The sequence below is a fragment of the Grammomys surdaster genome, unplaced genomic scaffold (assembly GCF_004785775.1).
Source record: "Grammomys surdaster isolate TR1022 unplaced genomic scaffold, NIH_TR_1.0 125982, whole genome shotgun sequence".
NCBI classification, from domain to species: domain Eukaryota; kingdom Metazoa; phylum Chordata; class Mammalia; order Rodentia; family Muridae; genus Grammomys; species Grammomys surdaster.
Genome location: NW_021620798.1, coordinates 1,077,088 through 1,094,464, shown reverse-complemented (window position 1 = coordinate 1,094,464; position 17,377 = coordinate 1,077,088). Strand labels below are relative to the sequence as shown.

The 17,377-nt window shown below is 42.1% G+C and overlaps 1 protein-coding gene across 1 annotated transcript; it reads right to left on the bottom strand.

The window, feature by feature from the left end:
* Positions 1-3,017: 3,017 nt before the first annotated feature.
* Positions 3,018-6,922, bottom strand: LOC114609756 (cullin-associated NEDD8-dissociated protein 1-like). The gene is given in 4 exon segments (XM_028754141.1): positions 3,018-3,436; positions 3,590-3,922; positions 3,924-4,030; positions 4,033-6,922. Coding segments are annotated over 4 exon segments (3,723 nt in total). The 3' UTR covers positions 3,018-3,043.
* Positions 6,923-17,377: the final 10,455 nt, after the last annotated feature.

Here is a 17,377-nt window from a genome sequence, read left to right as displayed (position 1 = left end):
TGCTTTTAAAAAAATGGACAAAGAATATTAATAAATATTTTCCAACAAGGATACATAAATGGCCAATAAACACATAAAATGATGTTCAATATCATTAATAATTAGGTAAATGTGAATTCAAACCACAAATATTTTATATTCATGTGCGTGGATATATATGATACATATAATACACATGCATATACATTTGCATATACAATATATATACATCATATACGATCCACACACACACTCACACACTCACACACAAAATGTTAGACACCCGACATACAGGTCATAGAACATTGAAAAAATCAAGTTGGTACTGGCAAGAAAGCTTCCTCCTTCCTGGATAGCATTCATAGTACTAGAAGGTAGTACACATGCTACTGGTAGAAAAAGTTATCAAGTGTCTTACCGGGTTATACAATACAATACAATACAATACAATACAATACAATACAATACAATACAATACAATACAATACAATACAATACAATACAATACAATTTGTCTTAGTGAGATTTTTACTGATGTGAACAGACACCGTAACAAAGGCAACTCTTGTTTTTTTTAAACATATTTGGTTGTTTAATTATGATTAAGTTATGTAAATATACAAACATTTAACAAAGCCATCATATCCCAATCTTAAGAATTCTAACTGCTAGCAGTTAAGCAGCTTTTAGATATCACTAATAAAATATACAATTAAAATAGTTGCATTCCATCCTATTAACTTTATAAATAACTTCTTAGGTTAAACTTTTTCCTGCCTAAGTTTAATAAGACAGTCTAAACCCAAAACTCAATGTATACTGAGCTCTCATTTTAGAAACTCCATATAGTTCTAAAATCATCTCAGTGTCTTCATAAGAGTCACCACCAGCCTGCTCTCTCACACCCCTGACATCTAGGGACCTCCTGGGCGGAGAACTGCCAGGCAGAAGCTCCATCTTTCCAGTGTGTGGTGGTAGGTCTGCTGCTTCAAGTTCAGATCTGGACCACATTACCACAGCATCAGTGTGGCTCAGCACTGAGGCCCTGAGTGTTCTTCTGATGGCCTGTGTATAGAGCTGAATAATTCCACGGCTCTGTATGTATAGGTAGCGTGATACTTTAACCATCAAAGCAGTATTTTCTTCATACAAGAATTTAGTGACGTAGGAAAATGAGTTGACTCACAAGACTCAGAAAAACAAAACATAACATGTATCTTGAATTCAAACCAAACGGGGGGGGGCAACCAATGAAAGTTTATGGGTTTAACTATAAGTAATTAATTGAGATAGTCATGGAACATACGCATTGTCCAAATTCTGTTCAGTCCCAGAGCCTGTACTGTCACCCACTGTGAGACCACATCACATAACCCCAAATTGAACTTTATCCACAGCATCTATACCATAGTACTGCATAGTGCATAATGTACTAAAATAAATTCCTATTAGTTTTATGCAAACTATGTTATAAAATTATCACTGGCCATATTTTGCCATGGCACCAACTTCATAGAATAAGCCAATGTATAATCAAAATCCTCACCAGTACCAATCAGTGTCCTTGCCATCTCTGGACAGTCAAAAGCCAAGCTGTTCTCTCAATAGCCACAGTCTGTTCTGACCTGAACGATTACACGTTCGACCTTACGGCAGAGAAGTCTGTGAGCCAGACGAGGATTTACATTCACAGTTTTACATCTAACAGCGCAGGTTTCAAGCCGAGTCCTTGAAACTCATCACTCAATTTAACAACTGCCTCCCTCCAGTACATGTAAACTACGTCGTGTGCACAGAGTGAAGAGTGCTCTTGTTTCAGAACGGCTCTTCCTGTTGGCAGGAAGGAGGCTTGTGTGAAACAAGCTTACAGAATGTTGGATAAAACTTCAACTACAATGGAACCAACTGCAAAAGCTCTGCTAGTCCAGCAAGTACTCAACATTTAGCAAGACAATAAAAATGGGAATATATGGAAGTTAGCTCACCAAGAGGTGTGTGTGTGTGTGTGTGTGTGTGTGTGTGTGTGTGTGTGACTCAACTCAAAGGAAGTTTTAGCTAACAAAACCAATGAATGATGGGCAACTTCAGAAATTTCCTACAAACAAAATCTGAAAGCGCAGGTGGCTTCTGTCCTTCAGGAGCAAATGCAGACACCCAACAGGAACCACAGTCTGACTTTGAGAACTGGTGGATGGAAGCAAGCACTGGAAATGTGGAACCGAGGAAAACTAAGTCCTTAAATGTACGAGATAATTTATAACAGCAGAGAGTCACAAGTGGTAGGGACTTGATTTGCTGGAAACATCTGTAAACTCACACTGGCAGTCAGAAGACAGTTTCAACAGTAACTCCTCTCTCACCAGATAAGATTTTGTGTGCAAAAGTATCTGATAAATTGCACTACTGCTTATTTGAATGTGTATTGTGAAGACTCTGCACATGCTGTGTTACAGACAATACATATTTGTAAACCTGGTCATGCAAAATCAGTGTGCACAAGGGGATATTGTTAAGCCTTATACTTAAGAGTGATACTTTATTATCTTTGCTAAGATGCCAATCTCTCTGAAATATAACATATCTTAAGTGGATACTCTTGATCTGCCAGTTTAAAATCATTTTATGTCACTGAAAGAAGAAGTTATACAAGGATAGAAACATGGTCTTTGTGTTGCAGAATTGATTTTAAATGAGAGAATTTACAAAACCAAGAAATCCATTGTCATAAAGTTTTAACATTTTAATCCTACACATTACAGGGCAAACAGATACTGGACCCTATTTCCACATTCCATAAATCCAAACTTTAGTTCCCATTTCAAACGTTGCCCTAACCACTAAAAACATTAGTGGTTTTACAACCTCTGGATTATGGAAATACAGATTTCTGAAGTAAAAGCTACAAAAACAACAATGGAAGAAAGCTGAACAAACTTCCCATGAATGAAAATAGAAGTGGAACATCCTGAAGCTCTAGCCACTTCTCTCCCATGTCTCTGTCTGGTCACCTTGTCAGTTCAGTGCATTGTGCATCAATGTCATGGTCCTCATGCGCTTCTCACATCTAACTAGTGTCCATTGATTCCAAGTTAGTGGACGAAGAATCTTTTTGGATACTTTCAAAGATGGCTGCCAGCTCCGGGTTGGAGCTGATCTGTGACTGGAATTCACTCATAAGTGGGCTCTTCTCTGCCTCTGGAATGGTTAGCAATGCTGCAACTGCCCTCATGGCAGATCGCTTTAATTCATCTTGCTTTTCAAACTCTTGCTTTACAGCGTTTGCCTTTACCTTAGTTGTACACGTAACACGCAGTGGCTCAACAAGTCAGTCCAACCTTTGTAGTACTGCACTTGGACAAAGGGTAGATAGTTGCACCAACATTAAAAATATTAGCATCTTAATATCATAATGATCTTTCAAACCATCTTCAACATGATTTAGAAATTCAAAGATAAGCTGGGCGGTGGTGGCGCATGCCTTTAATCCCAGCACTTGGGAGGCAGAGGCAGGTGGATTTCTGAGTTCGAGGCCAGCCTGGTCTACAGAGTGAGTTCCAGGACAGCCAGGGCTACACAGAGAAACCCTGGCTCAAAAAACCAAAACAACAACAAACAAGAAAAGAAATTCAAAGATATTCAGTCTATCAAGACAGCTGTCTAGAAGGGTATACATACACTCAAAAGCTGCCTTTCTAATGTCCAGACCGTCATCGATCGTGTGTTTAAATGGACCCATCTCTACCTTTCGTATCAGTTTCTTCCTAACTTTTGTCTCGTTGTAAAGATGTGGAAGAACAGAATCCAGAAGGTCCCGTATCAGTGATGGCTTGTTATGGGCTACAGAATTGAATGTGACCAAGGCCACCCTTCTTACATTCAAATCTGGGTCTTCCAAAGTTTTTAGAAAATCACCTATGCAGTTTTTTAACAGTGGGTCAATGGGGCTGCGGATGATCAGAGATAGTGAACTTCACAGCCGTAACCACTGAGCTTCTGGCAAATGATGACCCTGATATCAAATACCCTTTAAGCCGTGGGAGGAGAGTTTCAGAGTAAGAGTGAGCTTCCCTAGACACTCAGCAACGACATTTCTGGTGCCTTCCTCCGCACACTCACAATGCTTTAGCAGCAAGGCCCAGATGTTCTCAACATATGGCTTAAGGCCTACCACCGATGCAGAGCTAATGATTTCCTTCAAGGAATGAAGCAGAAGATACTGCCTTTTGGGCTGACTGGTAATCTCTTGGAGTACAAACGGCAGATACTCAGGAAGGTAGCCTACACTAATGCTGCCAAACGCATAGGACGCAGCCTGTTTCACTTCTTCACTAGGAGAGGAGAAAGCCTCTAATATTACAGATTTTAATTCCAGCTGCCCACTTAAGTCAATATGGTGTCCGACTTCTCCAAGAGAAAGGAGTGCTAAGAGCCGGATGGAATCTGTAGACCTCGAGTTCTTGACATCTTGAATAAACTGGCCTACTACGGCAGGTCCCTCTTTAGGGCATGCTCGAGTAAGGGCAGCTACACATTTGGCAATGGAATAATAAGACTGCTTATGAGTAAGAGTTGAGCTCTGATTGTAAACTGGGCCCGTGAGCATGCGCAGCAAATCCATGTAGCCTAGATTGTTTGTTCCCGTGACAACCAAAGCTTGGAAAAAGTCTAGCATGGCACTAAGAGCTCCTCCCTGCAGTAGAGGTGATTTCACAAGTCCAATCAGTTCATTGAGAATAGATCCACTTATCTTTGAGAGGGAGGAGGGATACACCTTTGCCAGGGTGGTAAGAAAACTGATAGCCATCTGCGACACGTGCATGTCACTCTCACTGATAAGAGGAGGGAGCTCGTCCAGAACGTCCAGAACGGCGTCAATCATGGCGGCAGTCAAGCTGTCACTGTAGTTTTGAATGAGAATATCAAGGGCAGACAGGGTCCCCAGCTTCAAAGCTCTCTGATTTTTCCTGAGAAATGAAGCAAGGATTGGAACTCCCTCTCCCAGCACAGGCCGCAGATCTATCTTCGAAGGGGACCCGGCAATCAGGGTCAGCGCTTTCACTGTTGTCAGCCGAGTAATCTCATTCTTGAGTCTCTCCAAGAAAATCTGAAGCGTATTTGATAAGTCAGGACCCAGATTGTCTCCAAGATTGCAAATAATCTGTCCCATACAGGAAATAGCCCTCTCCTTGACTTCCTGATCAATGTCAGCTGCTTTTAGGTGCTTAATTGTACAGGTAAAGAGATCTTTGATGTAAGGCGTTGCATCGAACAAGGAGGGCTGGTCTAGAGGACAGATCACTTTGACAAGCTGCTGAGTGACAAGCAGGGCTTCTGATGTGATCTTGTAAAACGGGTCTCCAACACAAGCCACCACTGGAGGGACCAGAGCCTGAACATGAGGATGGAAAACTTGAGGAGAGTGGTTACAGAGGATTACATACAGACAGGACAAGGCATTAATCTTCAGGTTCGATGAGCTGGACTTATCATTCAGTGAGAAAATGATTCCTGATACAAGGACAGGAATGTGCTGAGTTAGTGCCCCAGGCAACACATTTACCAGTTCAGTCAACATGTTAAAGCAGCACTGTCGGGTCTTCACACTCTTTTCTTTCATCTGTTTGTGTAGAGCTTTGACAATGTTGGGAACCTGAATCTGAAGCATTGTTAAGGGCGTTTCTCCCTGTTCCCTTGCATCAAAGTCACACAGCCAACTTTGTACTGGACGAGTTTGCTTCAAAAGAGAAAGGTATGCATGAAAAACATCTGCCTTTACGTTTTCCTCGAGTTCTTTAAATCTGGGTATCAGTGCAGGAGAGACAGTCTTGTAGAACTCTGGGAGCAACTCATGCTGTGTGCTGACTACAGTGTCCAAGCATTTGGCAGCTGCACGCCTCACTTTCCAGCTCATGTCATCGTCGTCACTGTATTCATCGTCACTCCCTTGATCGTCGTCGTCCCCACCACCAGCATCCATAGCATTCTCGTCTTCATCTTCATCATCATAATTGTAATTTGGATCATAGGTAAGGTATTTTAGACAAATGTTTATAATGGTAGAAACATGAGGATAAACTTCCTTAGGGCATCTTCTCACAAATGATTCAAAAGCTTGAATGCAGTATTCTCTTAATTCATCATCGTCTACGTTACAAAATTTTACCACCAAAGGAATTATCTTTTCAAGGTATTCACCTATTCTATGGCCAGCCTGCCTACTAATAGCAGCGATACACTGTATGTACGTCCTTGTCCTTGACATGGAGTCATTTTTGGACAACTCTGACAACAGATGTTCAATAAGCTCTACAAAAACTATATTTCCACAGCTCATAACCAGGTGGCCAAGAGCAATGATTGTTCTTTTCCTCACTGCAAGTCTAGGGCTTGTCAGCTGGGGAAGCAGGCAGGTCAGAATTGAAGGATGGAAGATAACAAGCAGTCCTCCTTGCCTGCTCAACATATCAGCCATAATATCCAAAGCTTCTAGCTGAACAGAAACATCTTCCTGCTTCGCTATTGCACTGGTAAGGCATCCAGTAATCTTTTTACACACATTAGCAGCTAATGCAGAGCCACTGGAAGCTGGAGGAAGTTCTCCAATCACTGTTTTAAGGCCAATACTGGAAATATCTCGAAGCTGCTCCTTTTTGGAAAGCATGTTTGTGCAGAGGGTGTCGACAATCGTCTCTACTTGGTACTCCTTCACTTTACTCACTAAAGGGCCAAGACACTTGACAGCTAAGTTCTGCACTTCACCATTTTTATCCTCCAGCAACTTCAGAATCATCTTCACGAGTTTCCTTTCGCTGTCATCATCCAACTTGATGGAGTCTTTCTGCAGTTCTGTCATCAGATCATTTGTAGCCATAAACCTGAAGTCCTTGTCGCTGGATGTCATTTTCTCCAGCAAGTTGGAGATGTGGTAGGAAGCACTCGCCATGTTGCGGGCCTCGATCCTGCCTGCTGGCTCAGTGGATGCTGGGCCCCCGAGGCCGGGGCTTCTCCTCTCGTTGAGGGCAGCGTCGCAGCGCTACAAGGACTAGGGAAGGCGCTTCGACACGACGTCCAGTCCCCTGCCAGACGGTGGTGGTGGGGGAATGGCTGCCCCGGGGTAAGGGGGGGAGGAATGAGAGAGAGTGACGTGACGGGACGGCCTAAGGACGGCTCGCGGGGCAACAGCTCATGGGTGGCAGGACGTTCGGGCTGTCTGGCTCCCACTCCCTCCGCATTTTTTTTTTTTTTTGGTTTTTCGAGACAGGGTTTCTCTGTGTAGTCCTGGCTGTCCTGGAACTCACTCTGTAGACCAGGCTGGCCTCAAACTCAGAAATCCACCTGCCTCTGCCTCCCAAGTGCAAAGGCACCTCTTGTAAGGACAACATTTAATTGGGGCTGGCTTACAGGTTCAGAGATTCACTCCATTATCATCAAGGAGGGAACATGTCAACTTCCAAGTAGATATGGACCTGGAAGAGCTGAGAATTCAACATCTTCATCCAAAGGCAAACAGAAGACTGGCTTCCAGGTAGCTAGGATGAGTGTCCTAAAGCCCACACCCACAGTGACACACCTACTCCAACAGGACCATACCTCCTAGTAGTGCCACCCCTGGGCCAAGCATAAACAAACCATTACACAATTCAAAAATACAATAATTAGTATGGCAATATACCAAAGTAATTGTAGGCCTCTGCTCTATGTGTACCTGGCAGCACTATTCCTAGGCCTGTTCTTTTCTTTAAAGTGGCCTGTTCTGTCTGTCTTCATGTGTACTTACTGCCATGCTTTTATAACAAAATATATTTCTAATGAGTTATTTAAAAATCCATGCCTCGACATGTTAAGAAATGATTAAGGTTGAATGAAGACTGATAGAAAAGGATATTTTATAGAATACTCTTATAACAGACCACAGGTCAAATCAGAATCCTCTAGACAGTGATGTTGATTTACTTCCTCCCTCATAAAAATTTGCTCAGGCACTTCAAGGATTAAGGATGACTAAGACTTTTGATATACACCACTGGGAAAAGAACAAAATAGCTTTATTTAAATGTATTTGCTTTGGGCTGGTAAGATTGCTCAGTGATTAAGAGCACTGACTGCTCTTCCAGAGGACCTGAGTTCACCAGCAACCACATGGTGGCTCACAACCATCTGTAATGGGGATCCGATGCCCTCTTCTGGTGTGTCTGAAGAGAGTGACAATGTACTCACATATATAAATACATTTTAAAAATCTTTTTCTAAAAGTTTAAAAACTAAAGTATTTGTTTTAAAATAGCTAAATAATAATTACTTTGAGCAAACCAAAAGCTAAACCTACAAAACAGTACATTTGCTTAATTTTGAGTTGCAAAACACAATAGTTTCATATACTTCAAGATGCATAGGAAAAAAGTTAATTTCTTATGCAGGGTACATGGTGGGTTGAAAAATAATAGAGTAGGGGTGGCTTTGTGGGGGCAAGTGTATCACTGGGGTTGGGCTTTGATGTTTGAAAAGCTCAAACCAAGCCCAGGTTCTCTCTATCTATGGATCAGATGTAGAATTCTCAGCTACTGCTCCAGTGCCTGCATGCCACTATGCTCCCTGCCATTATGATAATGGACTAAATTTCTGAAACTGTAAGCAAGCCCCAATTAAATTCTGACCTTTGAGGAGTTGTAGGGAACAACCACTCAGTTTTTGTATGTGGCAGTTTAGTTAAGAAATTATAGTTTTGGGGACTGGAGTGTAGAGAGCTTTTGGGCCTGCTTGGCAGGAATCCGACATTGGTCAAGGATAAGGAAATGAGCTTTAGGCAGTAATCTGACACTAGGCCTTGACAAGGAAATAAGTTAAGGCAGGAATCTAATTTTAGGCTAAAACAGAGAAGTAAGTTCAGGCAAGAATCCAAGTCTTAGGCTAGAACAAAGAAGTAGGCCTCAGGCATGAATATGACTGTGGACTAGGACAGGGAAGTAGGCTCAGATATTTTTTTTCATCCTGATGAACCCTTAGAAACAGCAAGAGTGATCATGGGAGTGATCATGGGGGTGATCATGGGGGTGATCATGGGACTTTGTATATTGCCTTGTTTATTCCTTGACTATTTGTATCTATTGTATTGTTGGTTTCTCAACCTAGAACTGACCTAAATACTTGCATGTAATTAAAAAGGTTTAAAAGAAAAGTGGGAATAAGCAAACCTGCACTAAGCCTCAGAACTGGCTGGGGTCACGCTACAATTTTGTCTAATCATCTCTTCTTTTAATCCTCACTCCTGCTCTGGAGAACCTGTTGACTGACTGAGCAGGCTTGGTCACTGGAGAGATGGCTCAGCAGTTAAGACACATCTGCTCTTCCAGAGGTCCTGAGTTCAATTCCCAACAACCACATGATGGCTCACAACCATCTGTAATGGGATCTGATGCCCTCTTCTGGTGTGTCTGAAGACAGCTGCAGTGTACTCACATACATAAAATAAATAAATATTAATCTTCAAAAAATTACAGTTTTTTATCAATTTTCTACCTTATTTAGACATATCCACTTATGACTTTGTTTTATTCCCTTTGCTAACTTACTGGCCATATCTGTGCTTTAGCAACTAATTGAGCATATCTTCATCTTATCAGATTGTTATTATGCCATTTCACATATAGAATAAAATCTAGGTAATAACAACCTTTTGTTTCTCCTCCCTGGGCCTTGTTCCTACTACCAGCCTTTATTCTTCCAGGTGGATTATAAACCCATAGAAAATCTGCCATCTCCATCTGGTTACTCCTTCACATGCTGTGGCTTAAGGAGTCACCCTGAATAGTAATCATACACAGTATAGAAGTCACATTGTTTATTTTCTATCTCCCAGGGTCACTGCCCCTGACTTCTTGATGTGCTTGCTGTACCTTGAAACTGCTATTGCTAGTATTTTGTCTGCTATTTTTAACATTATTTATTACAAAATAGTAAATGTGTATGATTTCACTCTGCTTTACTTAGAAGGTGAAGTCCAGAAGAGAGCATGTGTGTGTGTGTGTGTGTGTGTGTGTGTGTGTGTGTGTGTGTGTGTTAGGGATGGACCTCACTCAAGCTAAGCATTCATTGTTCCACTGAACCACACTCTCATTCCCTAATGTGTACTATTTATGAATCCCTTGGACTTAGAATAGGCTTTTAGAGTCTATCTGGGGAGTTGGCTTTGTGGCACAACAAAATTGCAATTGAGTTCCTTGATGTTTGTCAAATGTTGGGGGGGGGGCGTTGTATAAGTTAGTGATCAATGAGTTAGCCCAGATTGTGTGAGAAAATTTCAAGGCGATATCTTGGAACTACACACAAAGCAACTTTCCAAATAGCATATAGTATCTGAGAGACAGTGACCAAGGATTGCAGGAGAACAGATTTAGAATAGTGACCCAAGTGAAGAGTAATGACTCTTTAGACCATAACTTACTTGTTATAAACTGCACAATGGTCAGATAGCATTTCTGCATCCAGAGGGAAAGAACATTTAAACTAACTTGTAGATTTCAGTGGGCTAATATGGTTAATTCCCAATTATCTGATTTTAAAATAATAATAATAAAGCAAATACATGTTTCCTTTTTTCTAAATTTCTAGTGTTTATTTATTTTTGGGGGGGGGGTTCGAGACAGGGTTTCTCTGTGTAGCCCTGGCTGTCCTGCAACTCACTCTGTAGACCAGGCTGGCCTCGAACTCAGAAATCTGCCTGCCTCTGCCTCCCAAGTGCTGGGATTAAAGGTGTGTGCCACCTCTGCCTGGCAAATGCATGCTTCTTACAAGAATTCCTTCCTTGAAAAGACATAAATAATGTGTAGCATCTCCTTATAAGGTCCTAATAGCAAATCAAAGTATGACTCCTCCAAAGTTCAAGCTAGGAAAGCACAGAGTGTATTGAGCACTATTAAAGAGCATGGATAAGCAGTTGTCTACAGAAGTGTGGGTGACCCCAAAGCAGCCACATGCAAAGTCTTCACCCAGCATACAAGGTGATTTCCTGATAGCTGCAAAGTTAGCCTACCCACTTCTATTCACCTTGCCCAGTACTTGCTGAGACCCCACCCCACCCCCGGGCCACAAACAATTAGGTCAGAATTGCATATACAGGGCTAGGAGGTGTGGCTGGAAGTCAGGTGAAGGTCCAATAGTCCCTATGACTTCATTATCCAAGGAAATGTCAGCACTCCACTGACCCTATCCTGATGCGCTCTTGTAAACAGGCACAGCTGATCTTAGGAAGATAGTGGCTGTTTTGTTCAGAGGACTTTGTTTTACAATAGGCTGTGTAGCTTTGAAGTATTGAAGATGTTTATCTTCATAACATGCTTTGGAAGGAGATGAGTACCATTTGCCTGACTTGTCAGATTAAAGCTTCAAATACTTAAATTACCTACCAAAGTTTATACTGCTAACAAGCAAAAGAGCAGAAATTTGACCTGAGAACCATGTGATTACAAAGTCAAGACTTTAATGAGCACCTGTGCTACACACAGCAAAGTGAAGGTCTATTTTAATGGAATTCTATACCCCAAGTTGCTGACTCTGAACAGGGAAGCATGAGATGATTTTGTGTTCAGGAATGTATTAATACATTATAATAAAGAACTGAGGTAAGAGATGTTTCTGCTTATCTGCTCTGAATAAGAAACCCTGGGCTGATTTTAACAGCTCATTTGAAACAGCATCTGGTTTACCATTTCACATTGTTCTCTGACTGAACTTGTCTGAGATAGCTCCAAAGTTCACTGTACTTAGGATAGCTTGGGAAGTTGTCATTAGATTAAAAGATAACAACTGGGTTTAGTCATGTGGCCATCTAATAAGATGGTGAGAAGGCTGAGCCTTGCTCCTTCTCATTGTAGGTCAAGACCACTCCACAACAGGAAGTCCTACACGTTAGAAAAGATCCTACAAAGTGAATATGTCTTTCTAGTCTGTCTGTCTGTCTGTCTGTCTGTCTGTCGTCTCTCTCCCTCCCTCCCTCCCTCCCTCTCTCTCTCTCTCTCCCTCTCCTCCTCTCCCCTCCCCTCCCCCTCCTCCCCTCCTCCTCTTCCCCCTCCTCCCCTCCCCTCCTCCCCCTCCTCCCCTCCCCCTCCTCCCCTCCCCCTTCTTTTTAGTTGTTTCCTATTTTGAGACAGGATCTCTCTATGTAACACTGCTGCCCTGGAACTTACTACATAGACCAGGCTGACCTTGGACTACAGAGAATCCCCTGTCTTTGCTGGGACTAAAGGCATGTGCTACCATGCCAGGTCCTTCTAAACTTTTCTTAACAGTTTCAATAAGGCCATTTCAACTTTGCCTAATACAGTATCTCTCTTAGTTACTATTGCTTTGATGAAATACCATGGCTAAAAGCATGGTTTATTTCACTCACAGTTCCACTGTGATAGCAAGAACCTGGAGGCAGGAGCTGATGCAGAGGCCATGGAGAGATGGTGCTTACTGGCTTGCTTATCCTGCTTTCTTACAGAACCCAGGATTACCAGCTCACGGATGGTATCACCCACAAAGGGCTAGGCCCTCCCACTCATCACTATTTAAGAAATTACTCATTAATCAATCAGCAATTAAGAAAATGCCCTACAGGCTTACCTACAGTCCCATCTTATGGAGGCATTTTCTTAAACAAGGATCGCTTCTCTCAGATAACTTTAGCTTGTGGCAAGTTGACATAAAATTAGCCAGCACAATATCTTAGAGCAGCATTGCCTTTTGCCTTCCCTCCCCCTCTCTCTTTCTCACACCCTCTTCCTTCCTGTCTTAGTTCCTACTGCTGCAGAGAAACACCATGCCCAAAAAGTAAATTGGGGAGGAAAGGGTTCTTTCGGCTTACACTTTCACATTACTGTTCATCAGTGAAGTAAGTCAGGACAGGAACTCAAACAAGACAGGAACCTGGAGGCAGGAACTGATGGAGAAGCCATTGGAGGGGTGCTGCTTACTGGCTTCCTTCTCATGGTTTGCTTGGCCTACCTTCTTACAGAGCCCAGAACCATCAGCCCAGGGATAGCACCAGGGATAGGCTGGGCCTTCCCCCATTCATCAATAATTGAGAAAATGCCCTACAGTTGGATCTCATGGCGTTTTTCCCCCTCTGAAAACTCTAGCTTGTGTCAAGTTGACACTTCTAACTTCTGTCTTAGTTAAGGTTTTATTACCACAACCAAGACTTATAAAGGACAATACTTATAACTTCTGTCTTAGTTAAGGTTTTATTGCCACAACCAAGACTTATAAAGGACAACTCTTATAAAGGACAATACTTAATTGGAGCTGCCTTACATTTTCAGAAATTTAGTCCATTATCATCGTGGTAGGAAGCATAGCAGAGTGTGAGCAACCAGTGCACTGGAGGAGCTGAGAGTTTTACGTCTTGATCTGCAGGCAGCAGCAGGAGACTCTCCCTCACTGAGCCCACACTGAATGGAGCCTGAGCATAGAAGACCTCAAAGCCCACTACACAGTGACACACTTCCTCCAACAAGACCACCCCCAACAGTGCCACTCCCTATGATCAAGCATGCAAACATGTGGATCTATTCAAACAATACACTTCTTTCTTTCTTTTTGTTTGTTTTAGAGATAGGATTTTATCGTGTATCCTGAACTAGACCTGAGTTATAGGATTGCAAAACTGTGCTACAGTGCCTTGAATTTTGTTTCATTTCATTTATTTAGCTTTGTTACAAAGTCTTGTTATGTAGCTCTGTTAACCCTGAATTCATGATCCTTCTGTTTTAGCCTCCCAAGTACTGGTATTAGAATTGTGTGCCACCTTGACTTAATGCTAAGCCATTGCTATTTTTATTTTTAAATTTTGGTTCTCTATTATTGCATAATCACCCTAAAACTACTCTAAACCAGTCACCTTTCTATTATCTAGCATGGCTCTGTGGGTTTATTGAATTGAACTTTGAATTTTATTTATTTTATATACATCAGTGTTTTTCCTGCATGCATATCTGAATGAAAGTGTCAGATCTACTGGAACAAGAGTTACAAACAGTTGCAAACTGCCATGTAGGAGCTGGGAATTGAACCCTTGTCCTCTGGAAGAGCAGCCAGTGCTTTTAACCACTAAGCCATCTCTCCAGCCCCTTGAAGAATTGTAGTTTTCTATTGGTCTCCAATACAATTGCAATCACATGATAACAGGACTGGCTTTGAGTGTCTGCATATAGTCTATGCACATCCTCCTGCACATTTTAAATATCTCTGGATTACTTGCAATATCCATTACGTTGTAAATAGTGTAGTATAATTTCTATATTACTGTATTAGGGGAATGATGTATGTAATATTCAGTAAGATGCTATGCTCCCCTCCCCCAAATATTGTGTGCAATCCATTAAATCGTATTTGGAAAGACAAAAATCAGAACCTGGCAGGTCTTTAATGAGTCAGACTTAAACTGACCCAACATCTTTTTCATAGCCTTCTATTGGTTACCACCAGGGCATGACAGTCCATACTTAGTGAGGACAGATATTGTACAAAAGCACAAAGAACAGGTAGCAGCATGGTTTATTGGATCCATCCTCAGAATCTAACTACCATACATATCTAAATGCAAATGTTAATTACCTCATGAATATTAAAACACAGACTCAGAAAGATAGATACTGCATGATCTTTTTCATTTCCTAATTTTTATAAATGTGTATTTATGTGGAGGTGAATGTGTGTAGAGGTCAAGAAACTAGGAGGGGACTCATGAAAGGCCACCTATGACCTACCACAAGTTGTGTCCATGGACATTGATAGTAGCACTGAAAATCTAGCAGCAGGCTGGTACAACACTAACAGAAGAAAGGGCGAGTGCATTCATATAGTAGGAGCCTGTATATCACTGAGAAGAATTCCGTCATACACAACAAGGATAAATAAAGCAAGCTATAAGAGAAACATAAAAGTATATTTTTGATTCCTTTTCCCATGTTGTGCTACAGATGGGACCATGGGACTCAGGACCTCACACAAGGTAAACCTAGTGAACTGCCACCTGCTACACTGCCAGCCCTTCATTCTTACATTTTTCAGTGTCAAGGAAAACTAGAGACACTTGCTTCAGACACAAAATCTTAATGAAATCAAGGGAACGAGTCAGGTACAGTGTGGTACACACCTATAATCCATGTCCACAGGAGGTGGAATAGGAAAGATGAGTTTAAGGGCTGGCTGAGCTACATGAGAACCTGTTGGAAGAAAGAAAGGAGCTAAAGATGGGGCAGAGGGCAGAGCAAGGAGGAAGAGGAGGAAAAAGAAGAGGAGATAGGAAGAGGGAGGAAGAGAAGGGAGAGGAGTGGAGGAGAAAGGAGGGGAAGGGAGGGGATGGAGTCAAGTCAATAAGAAAACAAGTCAAGGAAAGACAGGGACAAAGAGTGGAGCAGAGACTGAAGGAAAGGCCTTCCAGAGACTGCTCCACCTGGGGATCCATCCTATCCACAGAAACCAAACCCTGACACTATTGTAGATGCCAAGAAGCACTTGCTGACAGGAGCCTGGTATAGCTGGTCCCTGAGAGGCTCTGCCAGAGCCTGACCAATACAGATGCAGATACCCGCAGCCAACCATTGGACTGAGCACAGGGACTCCAATGGAGGAGTTAGGGGAAGGACTGAAGGAGCTGAAGGGGATTGCAACCACTCAGGAAGAACAACAATATCAACTAACTGGACCTCCCCCTCCCAGAGCTCCCAGGGACTAAAACACCAACCAAAGACTATACATGGAGGGACCCACGGCCCCAGCTACATGTGTAGCAGAGGATGACCTTGTCGGGCATCAATGGAAGGTGAGGCCCTTGGTCCTGTGGAGGCTTGATGCCCCAGCATAGGGGGATGCTAGAGTGGTGAGGCAGGAGTGGGTGAGTGGGTACAAGATCCAGAGGGAAAGGGGAGGAGGGAGGGGGGATGGGATCAGGGAATTTGTGGAGGGGTAACTGGGAAGTGGGATGTCATTTGAAATGTAAATGAATAAAATGATAAATAACAAAAATTAAAACAGAAAAAAAAGAAAACAAGTCAAAAGAGGAGCTAACTCAGGCCAAGGAAAGGGAAGTGTAGGGTCAGGAGCACACAAAGAAACTCTATGGCATTTGTGGTATTGTTAAGTTAGTTGAAGGGTTCACAAATATTCATTTTATTATTCCCATATATATATATGCATGCACATACATCATTTATATTCTTTCATATATACTTTACTAATGAAATTTTTATTTTATACTTCTAGTTTATAGTCCCAGTTTATTTTTTCCATCTCCTATGTCTTCCACTGACAAGCACTCTGAACTTGGACAAGAACTGGGAGAATATCCTGCCTGGCATCTACTGGTGCTAAACGAATGCTGGCTTCTCTGGTGTACATTGCATTGGATTAGGAAAACCTACAGCATGAGTTGGCTGGGAAAACAAAAAGAAAGGGCTGTCATTCTTTGCTGGTTTTGTTTGTTTGTTTGTTTGTTTGTTTGTTTTGAGGCAAGGTCTCTTACAGTTCAGGCTATCCTTAACCTTGAAGTTTTGTATTCTTGCTGCACACGGATGCTAGGATCAGATTACAGGTTTACACCAGCAAGCCCACTTTACTGGGTGCTGGGATCACTGAATTTAGGGTTTTACCCATGCTAGGCCGACATTCTACCAATTGAGTTACATCCCCAGCCCCTAGTCTGTCATTTTTGATTTCAGACTCTTGTTTTCTGTGTTCTTCCCACTTCTCCCCTACTCCGAAAAAGAAAAAAAAAACTTTCTTATTTTTAAAGCTTCCTCCACAAGGTCTCTTTATGTGATCCTGGCTGTCCTAAAGCTCACTAAAGGAGATTGGCCTTGAACTCATGGAGATTCGCCTTCCTCTGCTGGGATTAAAGGCATGCACCAATACTCAAGGCTCTTAAGCCCCTTTTTAAATGAAAGCTTCAACCATTATTTCCTTGCTGTTTATGCTTTGTCCACATGATGGCAGACTAGGCAAAGAGTTGTGAAATGGACACTGGCCTGCCAAGAGCTCCTTTTAATGGGGGGTCAAAACCTTATAGAAATCAACCTATTACACTTTCATTAATGCAGCCACTGGATAAATTGAGATTGAGCCACAACTTCTTGCTTCTCACCATTTCCAGAATAGCAATTAGAACACATTAACGGGTACATAATAAAACATAATTTCTACCACTATAGATTCGTCCTATAGTTTGTGTGTGTGTGTGTGTGTGTGTGTGTGTGTGTGTGTGTGTGTGTGTTTCTGGGAGAGAGAGAGAGACAGAGATACAGAGACAGAGAGAGACAGAGAGATAGAGACAGAAACAGAGAGAGGGAGGGAGGGAGAGAGAGAACAGAGAGAGAGAGAGAGAGAGAGAGAGAGAGAGAGAGAGAGAGAGAGAGAGAGA